This window comes from Oncorhynchus mykiss, chromosome 16, assembly GCF_057628025.1.
Source record: "Oncorhynchus mykiss isolate SJ-2025 chromosome 16, ASM5762802v1, whole genome shotgun sequence".
NCBI classification, from domain to species: Eukaryota; Metazoa; Chordata; class Actinopteri; order Salmoniformes; family Salmonidae; genus Oncorhynchus; species Oncorhynchus mykiss.
The window spans coordinates 16,949,729-16,964,028 of record NC_143037.1 but is presented as its reverse complement, the minus strand read 5'-3'; the positions used below and the strand labels follow the sequence as shown (position 1 = coordinate 16,964,028).

The 14,300-nt window shown below is 43.6% G+C and overlaps 2 protein-coding genes across 2 annotated transcripts; both read right to left on the bottom strand.

Moving 5' to 3' along the window:
- Nucleotides 1–378: 378 nt before the first annotated feature.
- On the bottom strand, nucleotides 379–5,484 carry LOC110491469 (ADP-ribosylation factor 1). Its single transcript, XM_021564941.3, has 5 exons — nucleotides 5,365–5,484; nucleotides 2,755–2,912; nucleotides 2,538–2,648; nucleotides 2,283–2,407; nucleotides 379–2,068 (listed from the first exon to the last, which is right to left on the bottom strand). The coding sequence occupies exons 2-5, from the start codon at nucleotides 2,900–2,902 to the stop codon at nucleotides 1,907–1,909; spliced, it is 546 nt and encodes a 181-aa protein (XP_021420616.1). The 5' UTR covers nucleotides 2,903–2,912; nucleotides 5,365–5,484; the 3' UTR covers nucleotides 379–1,906.
- A 336-nt stretch (nucleotides 5,485–5,820) lies between these two features.
- Nucleotides 5,821–12,925, bottom strand: LOC110491468 (mitogen-activated protein kinase kinase kinase 14). The gene is made up of 13 exons (XM_021564938.3): nucleotides 12,526–12,925; nucleotides 11,089–11,361; nucleotides 10,377–10,452; nucleotides 9,171–10,128; nucleotides 8,929–9,063; nucleotides 8,502–8,760; nucleotides 8,101–8,205; nucleotides 7,831–7,997; nucleotides 7,595–7,745; nucleotides 6,898–7,419; nucleotides 6,543–6,785; nucleotides 6,346–6,446; nucleotides 5,821–6,245 (listed from the first exon to the last, which is right to left on the bottom strand). The coding sequence occupies exons 2-13, from the start codon at nucleotides 11,330–11,332 to the stop codon at nucleotides 6,081–6,083; spliced, it is 3,126 nt and encodes a 1,041-aa protein (XP_021420613.3). The 5' UTR covers nucleotides 11,333–11,361; nucleotides 12,526–12,925; the 3' UTR covers nucleotides 5,821–6,080.
- Nucleotides 12,926–14,300: the final 1,375 nt, after the last annotated feature.

Genomic DNA, 14,300 nt, shown 5'->3' with positions numbered 1-14,300 from the left:
TGATCAACTCTGAGAAGGAGATGTGTCACGGCCACACCAGATACTAACTGGTTCTGATCCACGCCGTACTATATTTTTTTTAAGGTATCTGTGACCAAGAGATGAATATCTGTATTCCCAGTCATGCAAAATTCATAGATGAGGGCCTAATGAATGGATTTCAATTGACTGATTTCCTTACATAAACTGTAACTCCGTAGAATCGTTGAAATTGTTGCATTTCTATTTTTTGTTCAGTGTAGTATGATACCTTAATCTAAACGGAATGGCACGACAATAGCAGTTTGTGCATGAGAAGCTATCCACAAATGTTTAACGGCTAAATTATACCCTTGTTTGTTCACACTTTCACATAGATCTCATTGGCAACACCAGATATTAGGATCAAATCATATCGTTTAATATGTTCAGGAAAACCCCACAGAAACAGTAGCGGGGAAAACGTACAGATTTCCAATCATTCTTAACAGACGTGTCAGCCTAACAGCCTATGACCAGATAGCCCCCTCCTGCCCTTACAGATCTGACAATAAAGGTACTAGTACTGATACCAATACCTTTTGTGTTGGTAACTCAAGTATGTAGTACAACGTTGCTAAATGTAGCCAATGTTAGCGCTCATACCCTAGGCTTATTTCCTTCATTAGCCATAGCGTTACAGTTAAGAGCATTCATATTATTTGGTGCTTTTCCTTCATCCAGGAAATTAGCAAGCAGCTGGGGTACAGCATGCCGAGGTCCTGCCAACCTCTGAGACAAGAATAATATTGTGAACATTTCCAGGTAGAAAACAAAAATGTAGAGTGTTGGCACCCTTGAGGGAACACTACATTTAATATACAAGATTTGTCATACTGCTCAATTGCATTTGGTTTAGCAGTTGTACAAAGATAAATGCTAGAACTAGAGAAAACAGACATGTAACATTTCTAGGAATAAAGTTTGAAGCTTCTGAATGTCCACCTTTGACCAGCCCAATGGAGCCCCTCAAAACAACCATGTATTGAAATGCCCAGTTGAATAAATAGGTGACATAAGATGAAAATGAAGGAGGAACTTTTACCATTAGAACATTTGCTTTCAATTAATTCAGTCAAAATGTCAAGTTTTCACAATTTGAAAAATGACCAAGAAGAAGACATGTAACTAGTTTTTAAATTCAAAAGCTAATTTTAACATTTGAATATGTCCTTATGGTTATTAGGTTGTGCTTCATGGTTTCTCTCTCTCTTTCTCGCAGGGAAAAGGTAGTGTTCGCTGGAGAACCATTAAAAAGGTGTTGGTAATATAATTTTACAAAAATAAAGAAAAGCATGGTTTTCAAATAACGCGAAGAATGTCCAACGGTGGAACGGGATCTTTTTCCATTTACTTCAACCTGATACAGGTTACAATGCAGTTTTATCACAGGTGGGGCTAGGTAAGGTTTCAAAATTCACATCCTTTCTTACAATCTCAACACTGGTAGTACAAATAAAGTTATATATATCTACCAAGGAGAGAGAGGAGGACCATTTACACCATTGCTCTTTATTTGCCTTGTGAAAACCATGCTTGGCGTGGGGAGGGGATCGTGCATGACAGAGTGGGGCTGGGTGGGATGGCGCTCGAGGAGCCAGACCACTATTTCCACAGCAGGTGTGTTAAAGGCACGCCGGGGTTACTCCTAATCCCAGCTAGACACTTCACACCCACACAACGCACGCGCTCACCTGACTGCAAACACACAGTACACACAGAAGCAGCACAAGTTACAGCCCCAGGAGTAAGGTTTGATACAGAAAAAGAGGTGGAGGATGAGGTTTTTGGAGAAAGACTGGGAGGGAGGAGTTCCAGGGGGCAAGGGGCTTGGAACCGGTGCTGCCATTGTGTTAGACAGAGGGAAAACTAAAAATGGTGAAATGGATCATTTCTGGTTCTTGAGTTGGTTGGAGAGCCAGTCAAGGCCCTCGTAGAGGCCGTCCCCGCTGGTAGCACAAGTGGCCTGGATGTACCAGCTGCGCTGGCGGAGAGCGTGGAGCCCCAGCTTGTCTGTGATCTCTGCAGCATTCATTGCATTGGGAAGGTCCTAAGAAACATCCAGGTTCAAATGATTAATTCTCTGTCTAACACACTGCAAGATCTTACTCAAGCCCAGTGATAGTGCAAGGGATTGGCAATTCAAAGAAATGATTAAGTATGCATGGTCAATGAGTATGGTCCACTCACAATTTTTAGCAGGATAAAAGAGCACTACAAGGAGTCAAGGCTATAAGAATTCAGATACGAGTACCCATGCGCACCTGTTTGTTTGCAAAAACGAGCAGCACAGCATCTCTTAGCTCATCCTCCGCGAGCATTCTCTGCAACTCCTCCCTCGCCTCGTTCACTCGCTCCCGGTCGTTGCTGTCCACCACAAAGATAAGCCCTGCAAAGAAGTACATAGTTAGATGACAATTTGACACTGGTTCTCCGATAAGCAACTCTGATTCATGTAACGATGGCACCATCTATGGACCACCATTGCCAACGATCCTCAAAGCTCCTTTGAATCTTACCTTGAGTGTTCTGGAAGTAGTGGCGCCACAGCGGCCTGATTTTGTCTTGACCGCCAACGTCCCACACTGTGAAGCTGATGTTCTTGTATTCTACCGTTTCTACATTAAAACCTGGACAAAGGACACAGAGAATGATGAAGGCACATATTCCATAAGTAGCCTAATTTAGAGAAGAAAATTGTGATAGGCTAATGCATTCAAGGAAAATTGTCCTTACCAATTGTTGGAATGGTGGTAACAATCTCTCCTAGTTTGAGTTTGTACAGGATAGTCGTTTTTCCAGCTGCATCGAGTCCAACCATGAGAATCCTCATCTCCTTCTTGCCAAATAGGCCCTTGAACAGGCTTCCAAACATATTCCCCATGGTCACTTATCTGAGAGAAAGAGGAATGCAAGGTGAAGAAAATCAGTAATGGTACACATTTAGATTTCTACGGGGTTCATACACATTTTGACCAATTGAATTTCATGACTTTTCACCAAATTTCCATGACCAAACGAAAGTGGTGTCTACGTAAGTATAAAAAAAGTGTTATGTGGTATTGACACTGGGAGGCTGCTCTCTGATCCCATGTATCATTGCCTGTCTTTGTGCAAGGCACTTAAACCCCACCAAGTAGAATACCTGTTAGGCAACTGTATAAATCACATGTAGTCAACCTTCAGACTGGAGAGCTACTGGGTGTGCAGGCTTTTGATACAGCTCTGCTCAAACACAGAGACAGTTAATCAAGGTCCGGTTGAGCAGCTAATTCCTAGAAAATGTGGTTTGTTAGAGGGGGACTGGAATAAAAGCCTGCGCACCCATTCGCTCTCCTGGAGGATGGTTGCCCACCCTCGATGTAAAATATATTGCAACATTACAACCAAACGAGTTTTAAATAATTTATAAATGTAATATATCAAAGATCAAATGGCTAAAAATATTTTTATTCAGCTGAAGCATTCCCACAAATTTTCTTCAGGAAACATACATGTTAGTTTAGTCATTTATCTTACAGTTTATTTTGCAGGTTGACAAGGATCTAAATGTCCCATACATTGGATGCCCAAATCAACAACTTTTTAAAACAATATAATCCAAAACGAAAGTCTACAGCTAATATTTTTTCTTAAAATTACTGTCCACGATTCAAATAAATATTTTGCTTCACATTCAATATTTTGATTCATATTCGATTCATCACAATTTAACCGAATCCCAACTAATAAAATGGTAAAGTGAATCATTTGTTCAGTCAAAAATAATTGTTTAAATGAATTAATCTACTTTGTATGGCCTTATTAGCGAGGGTATGTGTTTTGGGGGACATGACATAATGGAAACAAACTTTATTTAATTAGGTAAGTGAGTTAACAACTAATTATTATTTACAATGACGGACTACCCCGCCAAACCCGTATGACGCTGGGTCAATTGTGCGCCGCCCTATGGGACTCCCATTCACGACCGGTTGTGATACGGCCTGTAATCGAACCAGGGTCTGCAGTGACGCCTCTAGCACTGAGATGCAGTGCAATAGACCACTGCGCCACACCACTCGGGAGCCCAACACATGCTAATAAAAGCTACACAATTAACTACAGGGTACAATATAGATGTTTTGAGCGGACTACTTAGTTAGTCTGTTCTCTATCATATGTTATAGGCTATATATGGGCCTACCTGCTGCTGGAATGTCCGAATGTCTGTCTCTCCTTTGAGTAAAGGGCCACTCGTCTCGCACAATTGCAGGTTATGCGCGCAAACACAGACGTGCTAAACTGCCATTCAGATCCTGGCTCATATGTTGACTTTTAACTGTGGCTAAATAAATTTTAACAGAAATTCAAATGAATTCATGACTTTTCCTGAACTTCCGGATTTAATCATCCAAAACTTTTCCGGGCCGTAATGCCGGAATGGTATTAGCTAGCTATAGTATGTACATTCAAAGATACATACGTTTGCAGGAATTAACCCCAAGCTACCAATATATTCCCCAAACCCAACGTCAGCATACTGCTATAGTTAGCTAGTTGTATGGCTGTGGATATATTCCGTTCCTTTAATGTCAGAAACGACTTAAAAAATAACAATGAATGCGATCCTGACGTCAGCTGACTCGCCACAGCTAGCTGCTTTTAGCATGTCAGGTTTATGATTTCGGTAGCTGGTGTTCTGTGACAAAATAATCAACATAATATAGTATTTATTTTGCCAAGTTGGTGCTTGCCCCTAAGTCCTAGCTTCTAAACACTGTGCAATTGTGAATGAATCTACGTTCAAGTTAGCTAGGCCTGCCTTAACGTGGGCAAGGCTAACTAAGCAAGCCTGAATGTTTCCCATCAGGATCTAGAAACTAAAATTAATATCCGAATTTAATTGGCAACATGCGTACCCGGTAGATAGTGAACTTGAGGGCCGACATTCTTCAAACTAACGTTAGCTAGGTACTATAACGTTAAAGCGAAAAGAAAAAGCTCTAACTAGTTAGCATGATGCTAAGAATCCGCCCAAGCTAGTTAGCTATCTTATTAACTAGCTAGTTAAGTTAGCGAACAAACTGGGGATCTCAGGCATTTAAAAGGTTTACCGAACATATTGTTGTACACGCATTTGCTACTCATCTTATGACAAAACTAGTCAGCCTGAAGGAAGAGACTGTGTTCGCTAACTTAGCATCACTAGCTAGCCATATATATGCCGCAACGTCAGATGTAGAGGAAAATTGTGACGTCATTTGAAGAACGGGCAACGGAAAAACTGAGCGTTTTTGTCAGATTCTTGTTCACTCGAACATACATTATTATATGTTAAACATACGTGATGTATGATATATTCACCTTAGAAAGACTGCTTCTCGATCTTGCTTCTCTTTCAGTCACTCCAAAATGGCGTTTGCGCAACTCAGTAGACACCGGTGTGTGGACAGGCACTTCCCACGGTTAATCTTATCCAATCATATCACCTATTGTACTTAAAGACCCCGCCTGTAATACCATTTCATCCAATCACGGGGCCGATATGATTTGTAGACAACGAGGAAGTGAACGTACACATTTTAGCCAATTACTTTTGAATCACATTATTAATGCAACGCAAGTTATCAATGTAAGTGGCAGATAGTAGATTCGGATCAATGCAGTCAGTAGCAGAATATTCTGTGATTCAACTCATTGTGGACTCTCCAGTGAAGTGATCAGGGTGTCTTTTTTCTAAAGCCCACAGAGCTTGTTGATTGAATATTTGTTTTAACACAAGCTTTTCAGAACTATTAAACTCAATAAACCAGATGTTGGTCGACTTGTTCACGTGATTCATTTATTCTCAACATGGTGGATTGTTTAAAAAAACAAACATGAATTGTAGGCCTATGCATCATCACACTGATAAAAGGTAGAATTGTTGAGAGACACACCCCATCTATTCTAATGAGTAGCTAGAGACCTACCATCATAGGCTAATAATTACAGAAAGAGAAAAATCATCACAATGTGAAAATGTTGTGCCTGAGTCTCAATTTAGAAAATAGCTGCATGTATACACCTTCAAAGTTGTCTCATTCCCGAATCTCAAGCTTTCCCTCTTTGATCCTCCAGCTCCATCGTGGACAACAGTCTGGGGAAGGAATACAGCAAAGCCACAAGCCGGACTCCTGGATTTCCTGTTGGAAGGACACAGGCTTCCTGTCCAGAGTCTCCAAACTGAAGGCCTTCACTGTGATCTAAATGAGACACAGCACACTCTCATGTTATCTGTACATCAATTAGACAGGCTAATTGTATGTTCAACCTTACTCAGATCTACAGTGATCTCTTTCTTACCTGCTCGCTTATCCCTATGGCAACATGACCCACTTTGACCTGACGCTGTTCACGGATCCTCAAACACTCACCGCCAATGTTTTCGATCCATATCTCAACGCCTAGACCAGCAATGCACAGAGAACAGTGAATTTATCAACAATCATACCCTTCTCCCCTAATGGTTACAGACAAGTCTACCCAGAGCATTTTCTCACCTTCAAAGCAGTAAGATGGTGGCTGGTTGGTGGATACCACCAGCCATTCCAAGTTGAAGCTCTGTCCATCTGTCTGGCTGTTGTAGGAGAAGACTCCAGAGCTGAGGTCATCAGACGAGCAATCAGAATCTTTGTCTGTGTCTGTATCCTCCTTCTGGGATGAACCAGTGCTGCTCATACAGGAGGGAGGGTGGTCCCTTGGCTCAGGGGAGGGGGTCTGGGCCAAAATGCCCACGGTAACACCTGGAGAGAGACAGATCGCCTTACTTTCCTGTCTCAAGAATATACACCTCACTGCATCTTTTAGATGTGCATAAAGCCTGACTGTCTGTGCAGCAGTAGCCGCTTAACTCACCATCTCTTAAGTATTCCAATTCAGGCTCTGACCCCCAGGATTGGTCAATCTCCGGCTGGCCTTTCCGCAGGACGGGGAAGTGGGTGTGGAGAGCTTGGTAAAGTTCTGTGGAAGACTCCTCTTCCTCCCAATCGCCTTCATATTCCCAGTCACCTTTCCTCTCCAGATCTCCATCCTCCCCCAAGTAAATATCCACCTCGGAATCTGTCTCAGGTTCCCAATCTTCCACCACATGGCTCTCCTCCAAGGAATTTTGATAAGATTCCCAGTCCCTATCCTCCAGAGAGTATGTCACTGATTCAGAATCTCTCTCCAATTCCGATCCGCCCTCCTCAGAATCACTACTGTCCGCACCAGCGGCCAACGCTCTCCAGGGGCTCACCCAATGCATTTTGGGTGCTGACTGTGTGGCTGCTGGCTTTGCAGGGGCAGAGGGAATGTAGGGTCTTTTATGATTCCCAGTCTTGCTGTTCACCAGTTTTTGACAATCACCTTGACCAGAACTGTGACAAAGTCCTCCCACTGAAGAGAAAAAAGGGGCACTCTCATTATTCTAAAACATACACTCGCGCCATCTCACACACCAACACCCATGTACTGAGGGAAAATCTTCACAAAATCACAATGATTGAATTCCGACCATAGATACACACTTGTAAAAAGCTCATTCAAGTTTGTCAAATCATAGATAGATTACCTGCTCTCAGGGCCTTGGAGGTCATCTGCCTTAGCGCTGTGGCCGAGGCTCTACTGGTGGGGTCCTTCTGTAGTCCAGCTCTCAAGACCTCGGCAGTGTAGGGGTTACAGTTGGGGGGCACCTCCCTCAGAGGAGGTGGCTCATTGACAATCTGACCAGTGAAAGGAAATGTTTTAAACTACATGTTTGTAGCAAGGACTTTTCTCTGATCTTGGATAACATGGGTTGTTTTTTACCTTGAAGCACAGTGGGTGGTTGTAGTAGCGGATCCAGGGGTGGCATCCGTTGAGCATGTGCAGTAGCATGCAGCAGCTACTCCACACGTCTGCCTTGGCACAGTGGAGGTCCCCTCGTGCCACCTCGGGCGCCATGTGGGTCTCTGTGCCAGCGGGCCACCCAGATTCTGAAATGTTAGGAAATAGTTGTGTGGGCATCGTTTTGTTTTTGTTTATCCCATTGAATACTAACTCAAAGATTTTTCATTGTATTCACACATATACACTGACGTCTAAAGGCTTTGGTGCTCTGTCCATTTGGGTCCAGCGTCTCAGAGAGACCAAAGTCACAGAGGAACGTGTCCCTCCCATCCTCAGACAGCAACACATTGTCAACTGCAACAAGAAAGGAAGAAAAGGGTAAACAAAATGTACAATTAGAAGGCAATCTGAGGAATAACGAGTTAGAGACGAATAGGGAACTGCTTTCTGCCAGACGTAACAGTACTATACATCCTGAAACTACAGGATGTGCTTTCTTATCTTCTGACACTAGAGGGAGTGCAACAACCACAAATAACTTTGCTTTTACAAAGTATCACACTAGTAAACTACACTCAAATTTACCTATGCTACTCTTTCAGATCTTACACGTGTCTAGGGGGGAAGGGCAAAAGGGGTTGTTAACATGCCTTTAACATCCAGATGCAGGACGTGTCTGTGATGCAGGTGTTCCAATGCTCCCAGGAGCTGACAGAGGTAGCGCAAGGCCAGTTCCTCTGGTAAACTTCCCCTCTCCCTCAGTAGCTGGGCCAAACAACCTGTCTTCAGGTCCATGAAGAGTGTGATGTACGGACCCTCCCTCACAGCCCCAAAGAGCTTCACAATGCCAGGGGCGTTCAAAGCACTCCACGTGCTCACCTCCTCACAGTTGAAATGACTCAGTGGGATCTGGAATGAGTAAAACTAATTATTTTATGAGATTATGGACCATGTTTACTAGGCGCTTGCATCAAGTGAAATGTTTGGGCCTATTGTTCTACAGAGGGAATTCAACTTTGAAGCTGCTGCTTTTAGTGTATAGGATCATCAGACAACTCTGTTGTATTTGGGACGTACTTTTTTGGCAGCACACTCGAACCCGGTACTTCTGTCCTGAACACTGAACACATCACCATACGATCCATTCTGAATGTGGTATAGAATGTTGTATTCCTTTCCCTCCCTGTATTCAAACTTATTGGGCTGGAGTTGCTGAAAGATACACAGTACACATAAATGCACATTCTGGTTATTCATGTATTCTTTATAAAACAAGGACACTGAATATTGATGAGAAAATAAATTAACAGGATCCCTACCTTGTGGAATATGAGGCCTTCGTTGATCTGTGCCGTGACCTCTTTCATCTCATCCGAGACATCTTTGACCAGTGCTTTGAAAAAAGGTGAGACGAATCGCTGATGCTTCTGGGTAACTCTGCTGCGCAGTTCCTCCAACATTACCTCAGAGCTAGACAGTCCCCCAACGCTACACAACAATCCAGACACATCCCCTGGGATGTTAGACACACCCACCAGACTGCAGAAGGAGTTGGACGTACTCTCCACACTGGAGGAGGATCCGGATTCCCATCCTCGGCTGCAGGTAGAGTCCGAGTCAGACACGCCCATCAGACTGCAAGAAGAGTCAGAGTCGGACACACTCTCTGGCGCCAGGACGTTGTCCGACACGCACATCACACTGGAGAGACAGTCCGACACATCCACCAGGCTGCAGACTGAGTCCGACAGACCCCCATCCCCAAAACTAGAAGATGCGTCTGACTCGCTCTCACGAGTACGAATGGATTCAGAATCAGATGTACTCTTCAGACTGGATGGAGACTCAGACATTCCTCCTATTTCACTAGAAAAGTCGGACACACCTATGAGTTCGTACGTGTCTGACAGGCCATCTGTACATTTTGACACACCTTCCAAGCTGCAGTGGGATACAATTTCAAACAAACCCTCCAAAATGCAGCCTCCGTGGCTATGAGGTACCGAGATAGAGTCTGTGTGTTTGGGGAGGTCCACAGGAAGTTGGTTTACCTCTGAGGCCCAGCTCATGTCCTTGTTGGTTGATTTAGACCAGTCGATCTCTTGCACCCATAAACCTTGGATGACTGGTGGCTCTTGTCCTTCCTCCCTCTGTCTTCCTTCCTGTGGCTTTTGCCGAAGCTTCCTTCGAATGTGGTGGTGTGGAACTGTGAGGATAGTACCCACATAGTTATCTTCGTCAGTATCACTCTCGGTTGTTGCTTTCTTGGCTATGGACCTGCAAATTAAGTGACATTGAGTGAGTTGACGAGACTGCTAGAGGCGTCTGGGGGCATGTAACCCCTGAATAATATTTTTGGGGAAATGAACAGCTAATTGTAATGAGCCTAAAATGTACTAACTTTATTACGAACAATTTATTGTGCCTTGTTAAGGATACAGTGCAAACACCATCTAACTGCAGTACAGTTAGTCCCAATTCAATTTAAAATTTGAGACTAAAGATGGTCATGCTCTGGTAAGTACCTGTGGCTTTTGAGCAGGTGAGATCTGGAGTAGACACATTCTGTGCTTGTAGGGCTGAACTCTTGGGAGCCTTCACCTGGGACACAGATTTACTCTGGATCAAAGATGGCTCACTAAATGACATGGGCTTGTTGTTCCCTCCTTTCTGCCCTAAACAATAGGGCAAATAAGGCCAGAACAGAGGGAACAACTTTCTAGAATGTAACCCCCATCCCTCCTCCTGGCTGCATGCAGATGCAAAACTATTTCAGTGCTACTTAGCCATTTAGCAGCATACAACCCTACATCCCACTGCTGGCGTGCCTCAGAAGTTAAGCAGGGTTGGTCCCTGGAGTGGAGATGCTGATGGAAGTGGTGATGGAGGGCCAGTAGGAGGCACTCTTTCCTCTGGTCTAAAAATAATATCCCAATGCCCCAGGGCAGTGATTGGGAACTTTGCCCTGTGTAGGGTGCCCTCTTTCGGACGCGACGTTAAACGGGTGCTGGCTCTCTGTGGTCACTAACATATCCCATGGCACTTATTGTAAGAGTAGGAGTGTTAACCCCCGTGTCCTGGCTAAATTCAAAATCTGGCCTTCATACCATCATGGTGACCAAATCATCCCCAGCTTACAATTGGCTAATTCATTCAAAATGTTTCCAAAAAAATGTGTCACTGTGTAACTACTATGCATTTTGGAAAATAAGAGTTCTCCATTAGTTACTGGCTTACCCTCTGCCTGGGCGATGATGGAGACACATGGGACTTGGTAACTGTCATCATGCCCCCCTGTGCCCACCTGCTTGGCAGTGCCCTGCTCCATCACCAGGCTCAGGGTAGGAAGGACGGTCCGCACCAACGGGTCCTTGTTCTCTTCACCCTCCATGATGTTTTCCTTCCCCAAAGAAAACAACAGTGACGCCCCCTTCACATCAATGAATGGCGGGTTTGAGTTGAACATCCTGGGTATGGCCATTCCTCTTGCACTTGGCACCCTTAGAGAAACTGAGATAAAATCAAAGACGTGATAAATAAAAAGTCAAATGAGTGCTAACATGCTACTGGAGAGAAATGGGGTAAGTTTGCTTTTGGGAATAGTGAGAATGGTGACAAACCCTCTCCTCAAGGTCTTCTTCAAGGAGATCTTTGTGGCAATAAGCACTGATGCTCAAGAGCTAAGGCTATGTGGTAGTTAGTAGTAGAATGTCATTTGAAGAGCTCTAGGAAATGTAAAGGGCTACCAAACACCGAACAAGAAGCATTATGTAAATTAACCAAATTGTCTTATAATATACGGCAAAATAATTCTCACCATGTCATAAGAGAGTTCTTGACCCCTAAGGGAGGGAAAATGTACATAACTCAACAGGCTTATTCACTGTGCGGATATGCTGACGTTAGCTATGCATTTGGCAGGTATTTTAATGTGATGGCATTTGGTATGGTCGGTGTGAATGAACTGAGATGGCTAGTGATCCAAGCGAACATGTATAAATAGCATGCAGACTTTCAGCATGCTCTGAACTAGTTACATGCCTTCCACTGGGCTGCTCAGCTGTCAAAGTCTCTCTTTCTTAGCGCCCACCATATTGACAGGGAAGGCCAGGAATCAAAACAATCCTTTGTCAACTTACACACAGACAATGCTACACAGGTTATGTGTCCTTGTCCTCTCATAACTGCATTTGCAACTTGGACTAACTTATCCACTAACTTAACTTAGTTCAAGTATTTCCTATGTTTCTTAGTCCATGTTTTGGGAAACAATAATAAGTAGTATTTCTAAAGGTTCTTCATTACATCTTTGTTCATTGTTATGTGTGTGTGTGTGTGTGTGTGGTTCCACGGCAAAGTTGTCGGAAGTTTAGATTGCAATCCTGATTCTTGAACATGCACCACTGTAAAGTTCCCATTCCCCGTGAAGTTGGCATTCAACCAACACCCTCAACCCTCAAATCTTACTGCATGAGAACCTTTATATCTAAGTCTTCTGTTCACCTAAGGGAAAATAATGGCCCACCTTTCCCATTACTTCCTGTTATCTTCGTTGTCTGCCAACACCTACAATCACATCCCCTTCCTAGCCCTAGTAGAAATAAAACATTCAAACCAAGAAAATACATTGGTTTGAATGACAATAAAACATCAATAGGTAGTAATCCAACATACCGTGAAGGCGAAACAGTTGCTCCTTTTCTGTGAGAAGTTATCTTTGTATTAGTAGAAGTACAGAGTACTTCAGCCAGTTGGACTAAGCTACTTGCTTCTGTTCTGTCAATGCGTGTGGGTGTCTGTGTATGTCTGTATGTGCTGTCTCCAAGTGTAACCCACCGGCTTTCTGCTGACAGGCCGTGCTGATTGGTGGGCCATATGTGAGAGTTATGAGACAACGTTCACCCCCGACCCCCGGCACACATTACTGTTACTGAATCGAGACTCGGGCACTGTCTTGAGTCTATCCATTTTTTCCCCTTTCAATGTGTCTTTTGACTAACGATGTAGTCATTGTTAATTAAATAAACAAACACATACATCCACCTCCCCTCATGAAACTGTGCTCCCAGTCTCTGTCCTCGTCTCATTCTTTTGTACAATCACCTTCAAACATACGTTCAAGTTTGTATTGATAGCTATGGCAGTCCTAGAGAATGAAATGCATTGGTATAACATGGATATAAAGTCAATAAATAAGCAACAAAAGAAAGGTAAGAACCACAAGTGCAAAGAAGTGTAACTCAATGTATGTAGAATATCAGTATTGAGACTGATTTTTTTTTAAAAGTGCAATTTAGTAACAGATTTAATCAAAGTGACGCTGGTAAAAGTTATTGCAGCGTCAAGTCAAACTTTTCATACAAGTCTGGTAGTTGGCACTGGTTCAGTTATTCCTTCCCATCCAACACCTGTGTGCTGCCCTGTCCCAAATTCGGATCGGCAGAATTTGCACATTCCCATGGGAAGTAGCAACATGCCAGAGGAGGGGGTGTCAGCAAAAAACACATACAACCCATGAGCCATTTTCCCTGGCAACATCTGAATGGCGAAGGGACAAACCAATGGTGAGGCACTCAGCAGGAGTACACATAGGCAGGTCAGCGAGTTTCATCCGTGTACTGGTCGAGTGCCCTGGGATCTATCTATACATAGACTTGGAAAAGGTCCATTATCAGAACTCCGTCTCAGAGTGGTGCTCAAATTCAATTCTGTTTCTAACCATTCATGACAAAGTGGTACAGTTGTACTTTTGTCTAATTACGGTACAAAATGTATGAATCGTATTCTTCAATCATGAATTGAAATGACTGGAAACCTTGGACTTGTGGCCCTTTTACAATCGTGTCCATTGGGCAAATACAACAAAGGGTTGTAAAAAGCCAAAGGGGCCATGGGCCAGAGCATTATAGTGCAGACGTGCCTCATTGGAGTTAAACCTCGTTCTCTCTACCCGTGCTCTCCACTGAGGCTGATTAGTCCATGGCTCTTAGCTGCCAGCAGAGAGCACCAGAGCCAAGCCTGGCTGTGTCCACTGGTAACTGGGACACATCTCACCAGCTGTGATATGCCAGGGCAGGGTCAAGGCTTCTGTTACTCTTCATGCCTCTGCTTGGTACTCACACCTCTTGTTTTCATTGGTCGTCATAACAACTTCTAAGGAGAAAAGGGTAAGGGGGAAAGCAAATAAACATAATGCGTTTCTATGGGCTTATTTTGGACCTAAGCTTGTCACCTGCCTTTTCGCCTTCGGGACGATTCCCATTGTTAGAGCGGAGACATGAACATCTTGTCATTATATACAGATCTCTGTGTAAAGGGAGAGGGGAGAAGTGCATAGGAAGTGAGGTGTCCTTTCCTTGGGAATCTCTATGAACCATACCCTCCAAGGTTCAGGCAAAAATATGACTCATACATTGAGTGTAGGTAGCCTAGCGGTTAAGTGCGTTGGG